The sequence below is a fragment of the Canis aureus genome, chromosome 22 (genome assembly GCF_053574225.1).
Source record: "Canis aureus isolate CA01 chromosome 22, VMU_Caureus_v.1.0, whole genome shotgun sequence".
NCBI lineage: Eukaryota > Metazoa > Chordata > Mammalia > Carnivora > Canidae > Canis > Canis aureus.
This window is the reverse complement of record NC_135632.1, coordinates 25,394,150-25,414,061: the sequence shown is the minus strand read 5'-3', so window position 1 is coordinate 25,414,061 and position 19,912 is coordinate 25,394,150. Positions and strand designations below refer to the sequence as shown.

The 19,912-nt window shown below is 46.7% G+C and overlaps 1 protein-coding gene and 1 long non-coding RNA gene across 3 annotated transcripts in view; one reads left to right on the top strand and one right to left on the bottom strand.

The window, feature by feature from the left end:
- The first annotated feature begins 15 nt into the window (after positions 1 to 15).
- SH3BP5 (SH3 domain binding protein 5) overlaps positions 16 to 19,912 on the top strand; it is a 76,489-nt gene continuing 56,592 nt past the window's right edge. Inside the window, exons 1-2 of one of the 2 annotated variants that reach the window (XM_077865272.1) lie at positions 16 to 219; positions 2,748 to 2,810. In XM_077865272.1, coding sequence (XP_077721398.1) covers positions 190 to 219; positions 2,748 to 2,810 — 93 coding nt within the window. In that variant the 5' untranslated portion in view covers positions 16 to 189. Of the gene's footprint in view, positions 220 to 902; positions 1,086 to 2,747; positions 2,811 to 19,912 lie in introns of those variants that run through there. The other variant, XM_077865271.1, reaches the window with a different exon arrangement.
- On the bottom strand, positions 14,083 to 18,978 carry LOC144293929 (uncharacterized). The gene is made up of 3 exons (XR_013361283.1): positions 18,948 to 18,978; positions 17,175 to 17,408; positions 14,083 to 14,644 (listed from the first exon to the last, which is right to left on the bottom strand). It is a non-coding gene; the product is annotated as an uncharacterized LOC144293929 (long non-coding RNA).

Below are 19,912 nucleotides of genomic sequence, written 5' to 3'. Positions count from 1 at the left end.
CTGCCATTCCTTCTTTGGGCCCATGCTGTTGAGCGTGCCAGGCAAGCGCTGGCTCCCTATTCTTTCAGGAAGGCAGGAAAATCTCGCCGTTCATAAATGTTTGGACAGAGCCTGCCCATGACACAGGGGTTACACCTGCTGCCGCCTGGAGAAGGCTGGACCTACCCAGCCCGACATCCCTGACGACCGATGCATTTTCCACGCTTCTTGGCTATTCAGGTAGGACCACCCCACGACCAGGAGGGCACAGGCTTTGGGCATAGCTTGACTGAGGAATCCAGGCACGAAGCTGCGCCCAGCTCCCCTCCTCGTGCTTCTGTGGCGTGTGAGCACATGTTTCAGTTCCCGTTCTGGGGGAAACTCTTCCAAGTAGGCTCCAATTCCCGAGGTTCAGCCAAGGGGGGAACCGTGCTGTGGAGGCACACAGGGATTTGAGGGAGCCTTGAAGCTGGTGCAGGGTCACCGAATACAGGCTTCCCAAGGGGACTTCAGACCGTGGAAGATACCCCAAACTTTGCTCCGAGCAGTCGATTTGCTCCGGCCGAGCAGGGAGGGAGAGAGGTGCCCCCAAAGCAGGCGGCCGGTGCGGGCAGCCCGGGCCACAGCGCCCAGCGCGCCGAGGGGTGCGGGGGCCGCGGGATTTGTGACGGCGCCGGGGCGGCCCGGGTGGGAGCCGGGGGCGGGGGCGGGGGCGGGGGCGGGGGCGGCCGCGGCGGGGCGGGGCGGGGGCGGGGGCGGCGCTGCGCTGCGGGCCGCGGCAGGAAGGGGGCGGCCGCGCGCTCTCGCTCGGCTCCGCCTGGGCCCGCGGGCTCCGCGTCGGCAGCGGCGCTCCGGACCGCGCGGGGCTGGGGCGAGGCGGCTCCGGCCGAGCCTGCGGCTGCCCCCCCCCCGCCCCCCGGCGCTCCGGGGTCCTCCGCGCGGTTCGCCTCCCCGCTGCCCGCATGGACGCGGCGCTGAAGCGGAGCCGCTCCGAGGAGCCGGCGGACCTCCCGCCGCCGTCGGCCCGGGACTTGGAGGAGGAGGAGGAGGAGGAGGGGATGGAGCCGGCGCTGGAGGAGGAGGAAGAGGTGGACCCCCGCATCCAGGTGGGGCGCGCGGGGGGCGCCGCGCACCTCAGACCCCGCCTGCGCTCCGGGCCCGAGGACCCGGTTTTGCGGGGCTTGTGGGAGGCTGCGGCGCCCGCGTGGATGCGGCCGGACTGTGCCGCGGGGGCTCCCGCAGACCCCGCAGACCCCGCAGGGTGGGGGTCGCCGCGGCCGGCCCAGCGGCTCGGGCCGATGTGCAACAAAGGGAAAAGGGGGCGGGGGCGGGGCGGGCGTCGTCCCCCCGCCGCGGGCCGCCCCGAGCCCCGGCCGCGAGCCCTCACCTGGCGGCGCCCGGGCCGCCCCCTCCGCCGGCTCATTGTCGCCGCGGGCTCGGACCTCCGCTTGGCCTCCAGGGCTGAGAGCCCCGCTCGTGGTCGTTAGGAGGTCGGGGTGTGAGCAGAAGCCGGGGACGGGGGATGCGCAGGGCTCCCGCGGGGAGGAGGCGGGGGGGGGGGCTGGCTTTCTGTGCCTCCATTTCTGAGGGAGAGGATTAAAAAACAATTTCTGAGCCAAGATGTAGGAGTGACAGCTTCACCTCCTCACCCTCCAGGCGAAGAGCACAGCACATCCCTTTCCAAGACCCGTTTTTCTACCCTTTCCATAAATCATTTAGTATAAACCTATATATACACTAAATGCAATATATATATTGCTAGTATATACGTATATACTAAATGCAATATATATATTGCACATATATTGATATATTGCAACATATATAGCAATATGTATGTATAGTCAATATATATCAATATGTATATATTGCAATATATATATATAGCAATATATATATTGCTTTTAATCGTGCTCTGCGATTTCTGGAGCCCTAATGGGTTTTTCAGCGCGCGGATCAATTAAAAGCCCATTTAACTCAGCTGTTGCCATTTAAATGAATTGTTTTGGCAGATTAGCAAGATAAAGATCAGGTGGGGAAAAAAAAATCTTTGCATGAGGAATTCTACTAATTAAAATCACTAGTTTAGGCTACTGAATCTTGTTTTCCCGGTAGGGGAATTCTGTTTGGGAGATCCTTTGTTTGCAGAGTAAAAGGAGTTAACTTCTTCGCTGGGTACTTTTTTTTTTTTTTTTTTACAAAAATGTCAGTTTATAAATGTTTATCTGAAGGATCGGGATGAAAGCTAGTTTTTGTTTTGTTAAAAACAGCGAGGCAGGTTTAAAGATTGCCGGTTTGCAAGGAAAAGATTTTCAGTTCTAGAAAAATACTCAACCACTAATGAGTTAATGCCAGAATTCTGCCCTTGATTTAAATCATTTCCCTGAGTTTATAGTTTCGGCTTGCCTTTTGTTTATTTCATCGTCTTTTCTGCAAAGTTCTTTCTGTGAGGCAGGAGGTACTGTTTGGATTCCTAAACCGTTTGTAACAGGTGGGTTTACCTGAAGGCACATACCTGGAAAACAGTTGACCTTCTAAGAAAAAAATCCCTAGGACCTTCAGACATTTTTGAAAGAAAAAGGCCTCAGAAATAACTGACATTCATTTGCTCTTCAAGCCAGGGCTCCACTGTTTTCCTTGAGAATTAATACTGACTCATCCCCCTTCCTCCAAATTGTGCTAGAGTACTTTTGCGGAGAATGAGCTCAGTCACACTGGAAACAAAAGACAATTCCTTTACATCTTTCTTCCCTCTCTCTCTTCACTAGGGAGAACTGGAGAAGTTAAACCAATCCACGGATGACATCAACAGACGGGAGACGGAACTCGAGGTACAGAAGGCTGGGTCCTTGTTTCTGGTGAGGTGGTGTCAGTCCTGCTGACACCAGCCTGCTTGATCTTGTTTTAATAGCTGGAGGATGATTGCTGGCGTCCCCTCCGCAGAGTTGAGCAACCGCCCGCCCGACAGAATAAAATGCACTGCTGAGCCCAGCGTGTGGGTGGAACACATGTGGATCCTATTTCACATGGTTTTCATCATGGGAGCTCCGTGGGGCCAAACCCAAGGGCTGTGTGGGGCACTGAAGTTCATGTGTCTGTGGAAAAGCATGAAAGGATTGAGGGGAGAATTACCTGCACTCTACAATGGATAAGAAAGAATGAGTTGACAAAGTCTTTCTGATATTTCAGGGTGATTCCTTACATTTGTACCTGGAAACATTATGTATTTCCTTAGACTTCTACTTTTTTTTTTTTTTTTGACTTTTTGTCCTAAAAATCTCACCCCTCTTCCACTTCCCTGCTCATTTCCTTGTCTGTTTGCGTGTAGAATATAATGATCTTCATGGTAGCAAAAAGCTGTCTGGACTGCAAGGGCTTTCCTGCTGGGAAGAATCTTGGGGGATACTAGAACTTGATTTGAATTTCATGAGCATCTTCCAACGTGAGTGTAAACAGATGAGCAGTCTTCACAGCTACCCGTCAGCCCCCACTCTGTTGTAGTAGTGGTTGGTTTTACCATCCATCAGCAAATTTGAACAAACCCCGCATGGATCTGAGAGCCTGTGAATGAATCTATCAGAGAATTGAAGGGATGCAGGGAGCTGTTGGAGGGCCTGTTTCTGTTGCAGGAGAAATAGTAGGGAAGGTCACTGAAAAGGGCAGGAAACATCTGGTCCCTAAGAATGAGGGTGTGGGAGATAGGAATAATCTACCGGGAATACACTGGCAGCCTTGATTTCTGACTGCATGGCTAGGCCCTGGAGGCACCAGATCTGGGCATTGCAAAAAAGGGGATTAAAAGTCTGTTTTCTGAGTTGTGTGTGAAGGATGATCACTGACGCCTCTGTTCTGATTGTATGTATCCATGAACACTGAGGCTGCCCTTCTCCCCCTGGTAAAGTAAAATATACATGTTTGTTTTAGATTTTATTTATTAGCATAAGCAAGGGAGGAGAGGGAGAAGCAGGTTCCCGCCTGAGCAGAGACCCCGACTCAGGATTCAATCCCAGGCCCCTGGGATCCGTGACTTGAGCCAAAGGCAGATGGGTAACTGACTGAGCCACCCAGGTGCCCCAAATCTGCATGTTTGTTTAATTTTTTTTTTGACTTCTGATGAATCAAGTCTCTTTGGGCAATTGAAATCTCTCAGAATCTCACATTTCTAATATATTAAACAACAGAAACTACCATTTCTAGAGAACTTTAGAGTTTGCAGAGGTTTTTTTACAATTTTTTTTTTTTAAGATTTTATTTATTCATGAGAGCCAGAGAGGCAGAGACACAGGGAGAAGCAGGCTCCATGAAGGGAGCCCGATGTGGGACTCGATCCCGGGACTCCAGGATCACACCCCAAGCTGAACGCAGATGCTCAACTGCTGAGCCACCCAGGCATCCCTTTTTACAAGCTTTATCTCCTGTCACGGCAACCTAGAACTGTGCTATCCAATATGGTAGCCACTAGCCATGTGTGGCTAATTTACCTTTAAATTAATTGAAATAAGATTGGAAGTTCAGTAGCCACATTTCAGGAGCCCAGGGGCCATCGTTTGGACAGAACAGAGACTAGTTCCATCATTGTAGAAAGTTCTGGAGAGCACAGTCTGGAAGGGGGGGGTCTACCTCTTGTCCAGATGAGGAGGATGTGGTGGTATAGGGTCTCTTGGGTCAGTGATGTGACGGAGCCAGGTCCTTTTCCACATCCCCTCTAGCCCTCCTGTTCTGACATTCCAGCTATGAGTGGACAATTTGGAAATGGGCTCCCCCGCCCCCACCCAAGGATTGCTTTATTTATTTGACAAATATTTGTATGCCTATATTCCACTGCTTTGGGCCATGAACAAGAAAGCCCCACATGGTGCTTACCTTTTTTTTTTTTTTTTTTTTAAAGATTTTATTCATATATTTATGAGAGACCCACAGAGAGAGGCAGGGACCCAGACTCCTTGAGGGGAGCCTGATGCGGAACTCAATCCCAGGACCCTGGGATCACGCCTGAGCCAAAGGCAGACGTTCAACCACGGAGCCGCCCAGGCATCCTGGTGCTTACCTTCTGAGTATAAAATTGATTCACCTGATAAACCTTTAGCTCTGATTTCACAATCCTCTTTCTGAAAACACTTAAGTGTTTGTGTGGCACGGGAAGCTGCAGGACAGGTGTTTCCGGCCTGGCTCTGGAGAGCACTAGACAGCAGGGAAGAGGTGGTCAGAGCGGGCTTGTGTCGCTGGGTGACCTTTTCCTGGTATTAGTGTAACCGAGGTGGACTCCCAGAAGTATAATGCAAGCTACAGAAGTCATGAAAACTTCCCTAGTGGCCACATTAAAAAGGAAAAAGAAACCACTGAAATTAATTTTAACCTGTTTTGTTTAGCCCAGGACACCCAACATAGTGTAACTTCAATGTGAAATCAATATACAAATAATGAATGAGGGGTTTTACGTGTATTTCTTACTAAGTCTTCAAATTCTTGTGCATATTTTACACTTAGAGCACATCTTGGCTTGCACCGGCCACGTTTGCGTGCTGGATAGCTGCACGTGGCCTCAGGTATGATAGAGGTTTCCTGTCGGGCTCGGTAAGCAGCAGTGGGATTTCAGTCTCGGTGCAAGCACCCTGACGCTCGTGCTGGAGTTTAAGGGGAGAAGGGTGTGTGTGTGTGTGTGTGTGTGTGTGTGTGTGGTGAGCTGCCTGTTTTGGGTCGGGCACTCTGTTGGCCCCTGCAGATCAGTGAGTGAACAAGATAAAGATCCTGTCCTCAGGGAGTCTAATTTTAGTTTGAGGGCGAGGATCCGAGAGGTGGATGGTAATTGCTGATTGTCTTAACTGCAGCCAAAGAGTGATGTGACAGGGGCTCTGGGGGAGGGGGTTCCTGGAAGACACCTGAGCAGAAGCCTGCCACGTGGGGGACAGCGGGGGACAGGAGAGTCCCCGTGCAAAGAGTAGCAGATGGAGTGAGCCATGGGGGTGGTGGAGGGGAGCATGCCAAAAGATGTGGGACAGGAAACAGCCATTTTCACATAGGGTTGGTTCTCATTATTCGTGGTGACAGTTTTCTGTAAAGTCCCTGTGAACATTGAATTAGGGAATACTGAATCGTGGCAGGGGCGGGGGATGGGGGTTGCAGGATGTTGTGACCAGAGGCTCACAGGAGCCCAACCTTACATTACTGTTCCCTTGAGCCTCTGGTCACAGTATTTTCATCTGCTGAGCAGTCTAGTACCTTGTGTGATGTGAGCTTCTGTTTAAAGCCAGTTCAGTTAACATACATTGGTGATTCATTAATGTTGGGCTCACAGGCGCCAGCACCGTGACCCGAGCCTGAACACAGCTTGCCTAAGGAACACGGTATGTTCTCCAGAAGGCCCATCTCAGCCTTCTTGGGCTCGGCCAGCACTTCATCCCCGGGCCTGGGGGCCGTTTCAAACAGCCGACTCCCCAACACAAAGCACAAGAGTGCAGAAAGTGTGGCCCTAGATGGACCTTGAAAGGACACTTGTTTACAGCCTGAGAGCTGAAACAAGAAGGCAGGGTGTCTCTTTGTTCCGCCTCACTGGGATCTTGCACGTCGGGGAGCTCAAATTTTGACCACTCTGTGCGTGTCCGTGAGTGACTGGAGAGGCTCCAGGAGCATTGATTTTGGAATTACAAATTTTAGTATGGAATCTGCACATAATGAGGATTGATTGGCTGTGATTTCCGAGCCTCTAGCAGAGGGTCTTTGGCTTCTGCGTTTCTTTTATTTATTTATTTTAAAAAGATTTTATTCATGAGAGACATAGAGAGGCAGAGATACAGGCAGAGGGAAAAGTAGGCTCCATGTAGGGAGCCCGACCTGGGACTCGATCCTGGGACTCCAGCATCACACCCTGGGCTGAAGGCAGGTGCTAAACCGCTGAGCCACCCAGGGATCCCCTGCATTTCTTTTTAAATGATCTGGAGTGGCCAGCACCCCTCCTGACTTTGACTCTGCTTAGAGCATGTCCGTGATCAGGTTTGTGGTAGCTGCTGCTTCTCTCAGAACGTGGCACAATTGGCTCTGGGCAGCGGTAGACGGAGGCGCAGGCCTGGATTCACCTGAGTGTCCCATCCCTTGTCTTGGTTCTTTAAATGGGAGAGAACTGAAAGGCTTCTGGATGCCAGCCACCGTCCACGTTGTCAGTTGGATATCTGCCCCTTCCTGCAAACCTCGGTTTGCCTCTGCCATTGTTTAAACAATGCTGTATTCCCTTTGCTCTCTGATTTATATCAACAGGGCCAGTCTTTTCAAGCTGTTGACAGGAGTAACCTTTTAACTAAAGAAGCCCTTGCATATAAGCCTGATATTTCAAATTAAGAAAAAATGTATTTTTCTCACATTTTGGTTAGTTGGCTTTAATCATGGAGTATTTGTTGCGCACCTACTGTGTGCTGAGAACACCGAAGGGAAGAGAGCAGTAGAGTGAGTGGGCAGAGAATTACAATTATTTAAAATACACAGTAGGTTACATGGTGATAAGCCGTAAGGAGAAAAAGCAAGGCAGGGAGGGGCCTAGCAGTGTGTGGGCATTTGGGAGCCAGGAGGATGCGGTGTTACATCTAGTGGGTTTGAAAGGCTTCACTGAAAACCTGTCTGGAGAGAGGACACCTCAGGGCCATGTGAGGGAAGAGCATTCCAGCCAGAGAGAAGAGCCAGTGCTAAGCTAGGAGTAGGACCTGACCTCCCCGAGCACCAGCAAGGGGGCCCCAGTGTCCTGAGGGTGGAGTGGGCCCTGCATAGAGGAGAGAGTCTGAGAAATGACTTCAGTGTGTAGCAACCCTGCCAGCATGAGTAAATGTGATGTTGTACTTTTACAATTCATGTTATGTAGATCTAGCTTTTTTCAAGTTTTGTTTTTTTTTTAAAGATTTTATTTATTCATGAGAGACACAGACAGAGGCAGAGACACAGGCAGAGGGAGAAGCAGGCTCCATGCAGGGAGCCCGACATGGGACTCGATCCCAGGTACCCAGGATCAGGCCCTGGGCTGAAGGCGGCGCTAAACTGCTGAGCCACCCGGGCTGCCCTCAAGTGTTTGTTAAAACAAGATGCAGCACAGCAGATTTCTAAAGCATTGTAATCAAGTTTGCGATATTTCCATGCCAGTTACTTATCTTTTACTGTGTGGTGCCGTGTTTTCATGGTCTCCCTTTCTTGCCTGGAAGGTGGGCTGTTCTAGGGCCAGGAAATGGCCAAGGAGGAGGAGGAAGGACGCCACCAGGGCTAAGTTACTCATTGACAGCTTCTTCTGGCTCCAAGTAGTCAGAAGCTGACTTTTTCATCCTGCCCTTCCCCAGGGAGGCAAGAGCCATTGTCAATGTTCAAGCTCCTTCCCTCATTGTGTGGGTGGGGGTGGTTTGAAAAAGCATTTGATTCTAGCCAGCTGTGTTCCTCAAACTTGCATGAAGCCTGCACCCAGAATCTGTTTCTCTCCCTCCAGAAAGCAGCACTTTCTCTTAAAAAAAAAAAAAAAAAAAAAAGGTAATATAATAAACCCTGTTTTATGCTTGGAACCTCGGGGGAGTTGAGGGTGAAATGGAAGCGGTCTGGGTGTCTTGAGCTGGAGTGGCAGTTGCTGCTGCCCTCAGGATTTTGGCCTGAAGTTTGGTCATCAGAATGGTAGGACTTAGGGCTTCCTGCTGCTGGGACATCAAGGGACAGTCACTTTTGATCTAATGATTGCACGTGTAAGAATTTATCCTAAGGGAATAACTGGGCAAGGATATAAGCCCAATAATGTTCATTGCAGCATTGTTTAAAAATTTTGGAAAATTATGAATCTAAATGACTATCAATAGGGGATCTGTAAAATGAATACTATCCACAGGCAATGGCTGATAGCCTAGGCCTTAAAATGATGACACAGCTTGCTATTGAACTACAAAGAGGGATGCCTGGGTAGCTCAGTGGTTGAGCGTCTGCCTTTGGCTCAGGTCCTGATCCCAGGATCCGGGATCGAGTCCCGCATTGGACTTCTTGCCGGGAGCCTGCTTCTTCCTCTGCCCCTGTCCCTGCCTCTCTCTGTGTCTTACATGAATAAATAAATAAAATCTTAAAAAACAAACAAACAAACCTAGAAAGATGTCTGAATAGAAAGCACATTCCAAAGGAGCCCACAGTATGGTCTTAGTCTAAAAAAGGTTTATATGCATACATGGAAAAGATTACACATGTTCTATCTGATGAGAGATGGGTAATATTTATTGTCTTTGTACTTTTCTATATATATTTTTTAGTTATTTGCATTGAATTTGTATCACTTTAGAATCAGAAAAAACTCTAAACCCATAGTCATGGGGAAATAGTGGGTTGAGGGAAGATTGGTCTTAGTATCAGGTGATATGGGTAGGATCTGAGGTCTGTTGATTTTTAGGGGCATTTGGCCCATGGGAACCTGAATCACCTCGTCTGTGAGTTGGGGTAATGATTCTTGCCCACATCCTGCGGTGGCCTGGAGGGCAACAGGGAGTGCTTTCATAGCCACACAGCCTGGGTGAAGGAGAGGCCTAATGCGTGTGGGGCAGGCAAGGAGTGCCAAGGCCCAGTGGGTGCCAGAAGCCAAGGAGTCTCACAGGGTGTCCATGGGAGCCAGGCCTCTCATAGTCTCTGACCACGGCTCTGTTCTCCTCCCCCGTGCCCTGCCATGACATTTCTTTGTCAGAGATGGGCTCTGGGCAAGGGGCCAGAGAGAGGGCTTGTACAGGAGAGATGGACTTTGCAGTCACCAGAGCAGCGGGCCTTTGCTCTGTGGCTGGTCTACTGGGATGTGGAGATCAATTTCCTGAGAGAGACCTGCTTTGTTAGAGTCCTCTCCTGGGATCTGTCTGGTGCTGTCTGTGGTACTCAGTAGCTATCTGAGTGTACACGTAACAACAGATTGCCCCTTCATGGCTTTGGGCAAATCACTTAATGTCTCTGATCCTTGGTTTCCCCATCCCAATGATGGTGCATTGTGAGCGATGGCTCACAATGGCTCTTGGCATTGTCATGCATGGTGCCTACAAAACAGGCAGGTCTGCTTCCTTGAGAGCCATTTGACCCCAGGCTCTTCTTAGGCTGGGCTGACCCTGGACACAATGGAAACACTGGTAGAAGATAACCTGTGCTCTCCTTCCCCTCCCCAAAGACCCTTGCTCATAGAGGTCTTATGAAGGTTTGAAATTCTGCCCTATGGGTTTGTCTGTTTATAATTGAGGTACAATTGATAAACTATATCCTGTTTAGTTTTAGGTGTAAGATGCTAGGGTTTCAAGAGTGGCTTTTTACAACCGACAGAATGGGAGAAGATATTTGCAGATAACATATCCGATAAAGGGCTAGTATTCAAGATCTATAGAGAACTTACCAAACTCAATATCTAAAAAACAATCCAGTCGAGAAGTGGGCAGAAGACATGAACAGACATTTCTCCAGAGAAGAGCTACACATGACCAACAGGCACATGACAAAATGCTCCGCATCACTGGCCATCAGGGAAATACAAATCAAAACCACCATGAGATACCACCTCACCTCAGTGAGAATGGCTAAAATTAACAAGATAGGAAACAACAAATGTTGGGGAGGATGTGGAGAAAGGGGAACCCTCTTGCACTGTTGGTGGGAATGCAAACTGGTTTAGGCATTCTGGAAAACTGTGGAGGTTCCTCAGGAAGTTGAAAATAGAGCTACCCTATGACCCAGCGATTGCACTGCTGGGTATTTACATCAAAGATACAGATGTAGTGAAACGATGGGACACCTGCACCCCAATGTTTATAGCAGCAATGTTCACAATAGTCCAGCTGTGGAAAGAGCTGAGATATACTTTGACAGATGAAAAGATAAAGATGTAATATGTGTATATGTGTATATATACACGTATATGTGTATGTGTGTGTGTATGGATAATACACAATGGAATATTACTTGGCCATCAGGACAAATGCCTACCACTTACATTGATGTAGATGGAACTGGAAGGTATTTTGCTGAGTGAAGTCAGTTGGTGAAAGACAATTATATGGTTTCACTCATGTGGAATATAAGAAATAGTGAAGGGGACTATAAAGGAAAGAAGGGAAACTGAGTGGGGAAAAAATTAGAGGACATAAACCATGAGGAACTCCTAACTCTGAGAAACAAAGGGTTGCAGGAGTGGAGGTGGGTGGGAGGATGGGATACCTGGTGACAGGCACTAAGGAGGGCATGCTATATGATGAGCACTAGGTGTTATATGTTGGCAAATTTAAATAATAAAGAAGAGTGGCCTTTTATGTTAAGGGTGGCATATGTGGTAGTGACAAGTGGCCATGATCTATTTAGTGGGAAGAAATTAGGTAACAAAAGTTGAAGTATACATAATACTATATGTAGACCATATGTAAAACAATCTACACATACAATAATTGAATGTGCATCTGAGAGAAAAAAAGGTCTAGTGGGGTCCACAGACAATGGCTTATTACCAGTTAAGGTGAAGTAAATACAGAAATTGAGAGAAAGACTTTGGAAACTTTTTTTAAAATGCAGTTTGACATTGTTGTGACACATTGTTGTGACATGGCATTTTTTTTCTAGTTTTTTAAAATTGTAGTCTGCAGAAGTGTTCAAAGTGGGTTGGGAGGGGAGATCCATTACCATAGAGTGTGAGAAGCATGGGTCTAGAAAAAACGTACCCTCAGATGTGACCAGTGGCTGTTGCTAGGAATGCTGGTGGTTTTTTTTCTTCAGTTTTTGTATTTTCTGAATTATTCACAATGACCATATTTTATCACTTTCATAAGCAAGGGATGGGGGTGGAGAATGAAGCAGTATTATAAAGAGATGTCTTTATGAGTCAAAGAAATGAATTTCTATGGAAGGAATTTTTGCAACTATGAAGGCTGGTGGGAAAAAATGTTCAGATTGGTAGTCCCTGCCTTAATTGTGGATAAACCCTGATGTTAGTGGGTTTGCTTGGTGAATTACTGTTTTGTTAAATGGTCATTGTGGTGATTCACGGTGGCAGGAAAAGTGCTGTAATGGCATTTCAGGATTGTCGATAGCCAAGAAACCCTCACTTATACACTTACTGTAAAACACAAAATCACCAAGAGAATGGTGGGAAACATTTCAAGTATTGGGAGTATTTAGATATTGAAACTTAGTTATTATGCGAATTTGAGTTACTACATGATTTTTCTTTTTTTTTTTTTTTTCATACTACATGAATTTTAAGTGAATGAGGACTTTGGGCACTTAGAGGCTGTCTTTCACAATCTTACTGGAGCTCCATTAGCAAACTGCTGTTAGTATGGGCTGTTGGCTAGAACATAGATATAGCTATCTAATATTGGAATGGACTCTATTGCCTTAAAAAAAAAATCAGATAGGTCTTCCTTTGAAGCTGTAAATACCAGTGAGATGATACATAAGCTTTGCTGGCTCGTCAGCTGGAACCCATCACAGGAGCATAGGCACTCGCTGTTATAGTACAAATGAACTTTTCTCCAGTGACATGACTGTATATCCAAGACACCATCCCTCTGACTCTGAGGTGCCACAAAGTGTCCCCACTTCAAAAGAGGACAGGCTATGGGGGTTGATGGATTTGTTGCTCTCCCAGTGGTTGATAGAAGCTTCAGGTCACCTAGTCGGCAGAGCAGTGGTCCCCACGGACTGTTAGCCTTTTCATACAGAGCTCTTATTTTTCCCTCTGAGCATTTGTTGTAGGGACTTTTAATGTAGTGGGACGCGTGTGTGTTTTGGCTGGATGAATTAAACATCTCCTGAACCTTATCCTTTGGCAAGTATCCCAGTTATCTTTGCCCAGCCCTCCTCTTTGAGAGTTACTTAATCTGCCTATGCTCACTTAGAAGTTTCCAGCAGTAGAGACTGTATGGCTTTTATGTGGTGCATCTTCACCAACAGTCTCATGATAATTTGTAAAGTACCTCTTCAAGAGCTCGGAGAATCGGCCTCTTTTGTTTCCTTAAAGGAAGATGGGGAAGACATTTTCGTTCTATTCTTGCCTGATTTTTTTTTTTCCTTTGCTGTGTTTTGCCGGATTATCCAAGAGATATTAATATTTGCTCTGACAGAAAGAAACTGCTAACAGGGAGACAATGAGAGGAACATCCGCTGTTTGTTATAACCACAGACAAGCCCACTTAATATAAACTCTAACATTGTTTGGCATGAGACTCAGCCGAGGCATGATGAATGGGGTTTGGTTGTCTTCACCACCCTACCCTTCTGTTGCTAGCATGCAAGGGTCCTGCCTCCTCTGCTAGATTTGATGTTCTCTTCCCCAGTTTTTTGGCTTCATTGAAAGAAGAGTATAATGGGGTGTTGTGCTGCCTCATTGTTCTGGTTACTATTTCTACTGAACAAATGACCACCCAAACTTCATTGCTTGGAACAACTGCTCTAATTTGCCCATAATTGGGGGGCAGGAATGTGGAGAAGGCTCAGCTGGGCGGCTCTCACTTGAGGGGTCCCATGCAGTTACAGTCTGATGTCAGCTGGGGCTGTGGTCATCTGAAGGCTTGGCTGGACAGGACATCTGAGGAGGCCACTCCAGTGTCAGGTCGTGGACACTAGCTTTTGGCTCGGAGCTCAGCTGGGCTCCTCAGAGTGCTGAATCTGACCTTTCCGCCATGATGTCTCAGGCACTCTGACCTCCTCATGGGGACTGGCTCCCTCGACAGTGAGCAGCCCAGCAGGACCAGGTGGAAGCATCATGGCCTTTTCTGTCTAAGCCTTGAGAGTCCCCTAGCAGCACTTCTGTGGTCCAAGCAGTCATGAGCTCACCCACCTTCGAAAGAAGGGGACATAGATTCCATGGGGAGCTGTGCCAAAGAATCTTGAGCCACATTTTAAAACTGCCATGCTCATGGCAATGATGTACAGATGTGACTCATTTTGATGCCTGCAGGACCTCTGTGCATTTACTTCATGAATAATCAACATTTCATGGTGCCTTGTCAAGTTGCTTTAATGGTTAACCAGCCAGTAAAGCAAGGACTTTAATTAGTATTCTCAATGACCCTTAAACAAGCCAGCAACAATAAAAGCAAAAGGGAACTGTTTTTGTTTTGTTGTTGTTTTTAGCAATTCTGTGGGTCTTGTTTTAGGTAATTTTTTGCCACTTTGCCCATTTCTTACAAACTTGGTCTGAGAAAGAATTATACCATGGCTTCAAGGCCTATTAGAAAAAATTAGTGGAGCTTAAGGCCAAAAGTGCAATAGCTAAGCAGATACTTTATAAATTTGGGGCAGGGGTGGGCAGGCGGAAGAGGTTCTAAAGCTTCTGGGGCAGCTCTCGACATGCTGCTTCCTTTCCTTGCCCTTGGTTTCACTAGCATCCCCACTGGGGAAATATAATCTTGGTATTGCCTGCATTTGCTAGAAATTGGATCTACTCCCCAAGTTGGAACTTGTTAAACTGCACTTTAATGCTATAAAACATAGGGTCAAACGGGTAGGAAAACTTGTTTTGTTGGAGTCAACAGATGCCTACTTCCTGGCATGCGATGGTGGAAAGTGGGGGCTTTGGAGTTCAGGAGGCTTGGATTTGAATTCTCCCTCTGCCTTTTCATAAGCTGAGCAGTCTTGGCAAGGTTTTTCACTTTTCTGGGTTTGATTTTCTTCTTTCTGAAGTGGGAAGGGCAATGCTGGTCTTGCAGGACTGTTAAGGATTAAATGAGGTGATGTTTAGAAAGTGCCTGGCACGGTACCTGGTACGTAATGTTCAACAAATGTTGCTTCATTCTACCTTTTGTCATTTATTGAATAATGGCACCTACATGAAAAGCATTATTTATTGAAAGCTTATTATATGCATAGTATCATGGTAAGTGCTTTAAATAGTCTGTCCTAGTCTCACAATGCTCCTGAGGACGTTGAGGAGAAACAGAGGGGCTAAAAGAGGGAGTCCCCTCATCTCCCAGGTTACCTGGCCAACAGGTGGAGGAGCCAAGATTTAAATCCAGGAGTCTGAGGCTGAGGGCCATGCCCTTAAGTAGTTTGGGGATGTGCATTGTGGGTGTGGAGGATCCATCTTCTGAGGTCCCCACCAGACTGCAGGTGAAAGAATGCTGCTCTAGGACTTAGGGGACCAGGGGTTCCACCTCTGCTCTGATTCTCACCAGGTATACATCCTTGGGAGGGAACCTTTACCTTCTGAGACTTTTGTTTCTTCTGTGAAATGGGAGCATCTGAGCTAAACGATCAGCAAAATCTGATCGTTTGACTTTATTCCAGCCACATGCTGAATGAATAAGGAATCCCCCTTTGTCTTGATGACGGGGGAAATACAAAGCTCTTTGGTCACTCGGTGCTGCAATAGACTTAAAGTTTTATTTTTATTGAAGTACTGCTTGCACATAGGTAAGGGAATATCCCTGAGAAAGTTCTACTGAGAAATGAAAGTCCTCTGCCTTCTACCTTCTCACCCCTGGTTCTACTCCCAGACACAACCACTTCTAATGTGTTCGGCTATTTCTTTTCTTTTCTTTTTTTTTTTAATATATATTTTATTGTTTTTTTTAATTGGAGTTCAATTTGCCAACATATAGCTATTTCTTCCAGTGGATTCTTCTGTATCTCTGGAGTGATAGTAGTGGATTTTGACTTTGGTTCGTTTGCATCCTGTGCCCTCCTTTCTTTCTGTTCTGATGAGCTGCAGGCAGGAGGAAGGTTATTCAAAGATGGCAGGACAGCCAGCTTGCCTGGAATGCTGTGGTGGGTGGAATCATGCTTCAAGTAGAGGCTGCGCTACATGATCTCTAGAGCTTTCCAAGGTTATGTGAATGTACATATTGCCCTGATTCTAAAACTCGTGTTAAATATCAAACAGACCTTGTATTGCATTCCACCTTGGGTCTTGGTTGAAACACTGCCTCTGATAAACATGCGTAGAAATAGTATAATCCACCAAAATGTAATATTTGCAAATTTTTGTAAAAAAGTGGGTCTTGAAGTTGAGCAAACATGTAAAGCCCTTTGGTGTGAACATGGAAATAGTTTCCTTGTGGTTGAACTTGGGAAAATGCCATGGTTTGAAAACCTATGTTTGGCCATGAATGAAAAAGCATTGGGACCTGTCAGTCTTTCTAGGGACGTGTAAGAGTGTGTGTGTGTGAGAGGGTGAGTGTGTGTGAGAGAGTTTATGTGTGTGTGAGTGTGTGTGTGTGTATGAGAATGTAGGATGGTTATGTAACTTTAATCTTCCCTCCAGGGCTAGCTAGGATTGACCCTTGTACCCCAAGATTAGAAGGACTATGGTGGTTTTTTTTTTTTTTTTTCTTTGTGGTGCTTTGGGCCTTGGGCTCTTTAAACATATTTTTTTTTTAATTTTTTTTTTTCATTTATTTATGATAGTCACACAGAGAGAGAGAGAGAGGCAGAGACACAGGCAGAGGGAGAAGCAGGCTCCATGCACTGGGAGCCCGACGTGGGATTCGATCCCGGGTCTCCAGGATCGCGCCCTGGGCCAAAGGCAGGCGCTAAACCGCTGTGCCACCCAGGGATCCCTAAACATATTTTTTTTATAATTGGTTAAATTCCATTCTGGTGGCTCATGCACATGTAACATCAACAAAAAAGATGAATTGAAAGTGAGTCTTTTCCAAACTGACATTCTACAAAGTAACTGGCTCATGTTATTCAAAAATATCGAGGCCATGAAAGAGAAAAAAAAAGAAAGACCAAAGAACTGTTCCAGATTAAAGGAGACTAGAGAACTGTGACAACTAAATGCAAGCTGGTAGTCCTGGATTGGATCCTGAAAGATTTTTTTTTCCTTTACTATAAAAGACAATAGTGAGACAGTTCATGCAATTTGGATAAATTCATAGACCAGATCAATTGATCAGGTATCTGTTATTTTCAGGTTTTGATCATTGTACTCTGGTTATGTGAGAAAATATCCTCATCTTTAGGAATTGTGTGTTGAAGTACTTCAGGGTTAAGGGACATTGTGTCTCCATTTTACTCTCCTTTTTTTCCAAGTCTCAAATTATTTTAAATTAAAATTTTGAAAGGAAGAACCTTTTCCAGATCTACCAGCTGCCTTAACTCAGCTTCCAAATGGCAGGGCCTCCCTTAGTGATGGGATTTTGACGTTGGTCAGAGGTTCAAGGGAAGCCACATGGTGCAGACTGGTGGGACAGCTCTGGTGGGCTGTGACGTCATTGGGGAGGGGACTGGGTGCTCACCTGTGTGTTTGGAAACATTCTGTAGTCACACTGGAGCTCTAGGACAGCCTTTATGTGTAGAAGGAACTTGGTTCTACTTGGGCCTGAACAAAGTTCCAAGACCTCTGTTAACCTCAGAAGAGGAGAACTTGCAGCAGGAAACCATACTGACCACCATCTTTTCTTACTTTCCTTTTCTCCCTCTCGGTGGAAGGAACCACTTCATAATTCAGAACCAGGACAAGTAGTGTGGTGCTATGAAAAGAGGAAATAGCATGGCCTTGTCACCAAGGCAGTCAAGCTGCCTAGGGCCTGCCCTTGGGTCTGGAACTGGGCAGGGCCCAAGCTGGAGTTAGAATCCCCTCCACTACGTGCCACAGCCACTCAGACAGCTTTGGTAAAAGGGAGGGTTTTCTGAAAGGTTGAAGGAATCTTCCGTGGAACCCAAGGGAGGGAAGTGTCATAAAGCCTTAAGCATAGAGAGACCGAACATCCCAGTTGGCCCGACCATCTTAGTTTCTGCCTGTCGTTCCAGCATAATTATTAACAGTGCTCTGCCTCACGGTCACCAGTGCCTTGCTTTGATTGATAATCTATCGGGCCCTGTAATTGCAGGATTAAAGGCAGGGACCCAGCTGATCCCTCACAAGCCTTCCTCTGCTGCCTCTGTGCTCTCATTAGCTTTGACTCGCTGTCTTCTCTCTCTTTCTCCATCCCTCCTGGCTTCCTCTGCTCCATGAGAGAGGCTCTTGCAGCAGAAACATGGTGGCAAGGTTCTTCCTGATGCAGGGGTGGGGACAGGCCCCACGGAAGGAACTGGTGGGTTTGCAGACACCCCAGGAGGCCTCTGCTACTCAAGTTGGAGCTTCTGGTGGAAAAGCAAAGGAGTCAGATGGGAGGGGGTTTAGGCACCTGGTTCCCAACAACGACTGGCTTTTTCCAATGTGAAGGGCCTGCTCTTTTCTGCCCCTTTCTTTTCCATGCATGTATCCATTCTGTTGGAGCTGTCTTAACCAGGCTCTTCTGCTTGGATGACACTCATGGATGTGGAATTGGGCCTGCACGGTGATGGGGCATGTGGTTGTGGCCCTCGGAGGGGCTGGCTCCAGGTCCCTGCTGGTCTCCTGCCCCCCACTCCCACCCCATCTCCCCACCCCACCTCCCCTCTCTACTTCAGCTTCCTCCTGGCCCCTGTGCGCTCAAGCCAGGCCTCACTGGTTGGGCTCTCTAGGCTCCTGCTTGACCCTGGAGCTGGCTTTCCAGATCTGCCTCTACCATGAAGATTGCTGAAGGTGAGATGTGATTGTCCTGGCTCCCCTTTTTCTCGGAGCCAGTGAAAGCCACTCCCCAAGGGAGCTGGGACCCAGGGACAAAAAACTGGGCAGAGGCAGGGAAAGCAGGCCACTGGAGGACTGGAGGAGCCTGGTGTGATCTCTCTGACTGGAGAAGTGAAGTGAAAGGCAGGGTTGGGAGCTAGGCTTGCAGTCCCATATGGCAACCCTGAGCCCCCTGTGGCTATTTAAATTATAATTTAAATGTTACAACGCAATTAAAAACCCTGTAGTTGCAGCAGCCACATTTCATGGTTTTAGCTACATGTGGACAGAAAAGATACAGAACATTTCCATTCTTGCAGAAAGTTGTGTCTGACAGCCCTGGAGGGTACTTAGCCCTTTTTACCCACAAGTGCTTTCTTTGTATGTTTTAGTAGCTGCCACAAGTGCTCTTAAAGAATAGATTGGAGAGGCGAAAACAGAACATGGTATATAGTAAACTTAAAAACATTTCAAGTACCTTATAACTGGTCAGTAGGATGGTTTCCCATCGTGCCTTTTGTCATGTCATTCTAGAATGTTCCTGCAAATGGAGACTTGACATTTCTAACTCTATTCTTTTGCTACTGTAAAAATTTTTGCTGTATCCTAGTTCTGTATGTACTGTTCGTTCCATATTTATCTTGAAATCCACATTTTTACTTCACCTGGTTTGAAATAGAGACTTCATGACTCTTGAGTGGAAAGCCATAAAAAGGAAATGTTTTTTTAAAAGCAAGCCTTTTATTTTACCAAGTTTTTAATTTTAAGTGTAGTTAACGTACAGTGTTAGTTTCAGGTGCACAATATAGACATTCGACAATTCTATTTATTTCTCAGTGCTTATGTTAAGTATACTCTTAACGCCAGCTTTTTATTGAAGAATTTTACATGTATGTGCAAGTGCCCAACTCAGAGGGGCACAGCTTGGTGACTTTCAAAGCAGTGCTATTTCGTTTCCAGTGGGTTTATTATTTTGCTTATCAAATTCTAGCAGATTCCCTTCTCTGTGGAAGGCTCAGAGCTAGACTAGCTCCCCCTTTCTTAAAAAGGAGATTAGCAAATACAAAGACATGGGAAGGTACCGTGGAGACATAGTAGCACCCAACAGGGCCTTCTTGGACCAAAGCAGAAGGATTCAAGAAAGATCTGAGAAGGAACAACTGCTTCACTGTTAATGAAAATACACTGGTGTTTCTGATTTGCAAGAGGTCTTTGCAGGGCAGGCCCAAGGGGAAGAATATGGCTTAGTGTACGCAGCCGACTGATACTTTTGGCCTCGGGTTCCCTTTACGTGCTTGTAATCCAATCATTGAGTACCCCAGAGAGCTCTGGGTCTGTGGGTAATATCTATAATATTTGCTGTGTTAGAAAAGTTAAAAACTTGTTTTATAGTTTAAAAACTTGTATTCATTAAAAAAAAAGACAATAATAAACCTATTACAT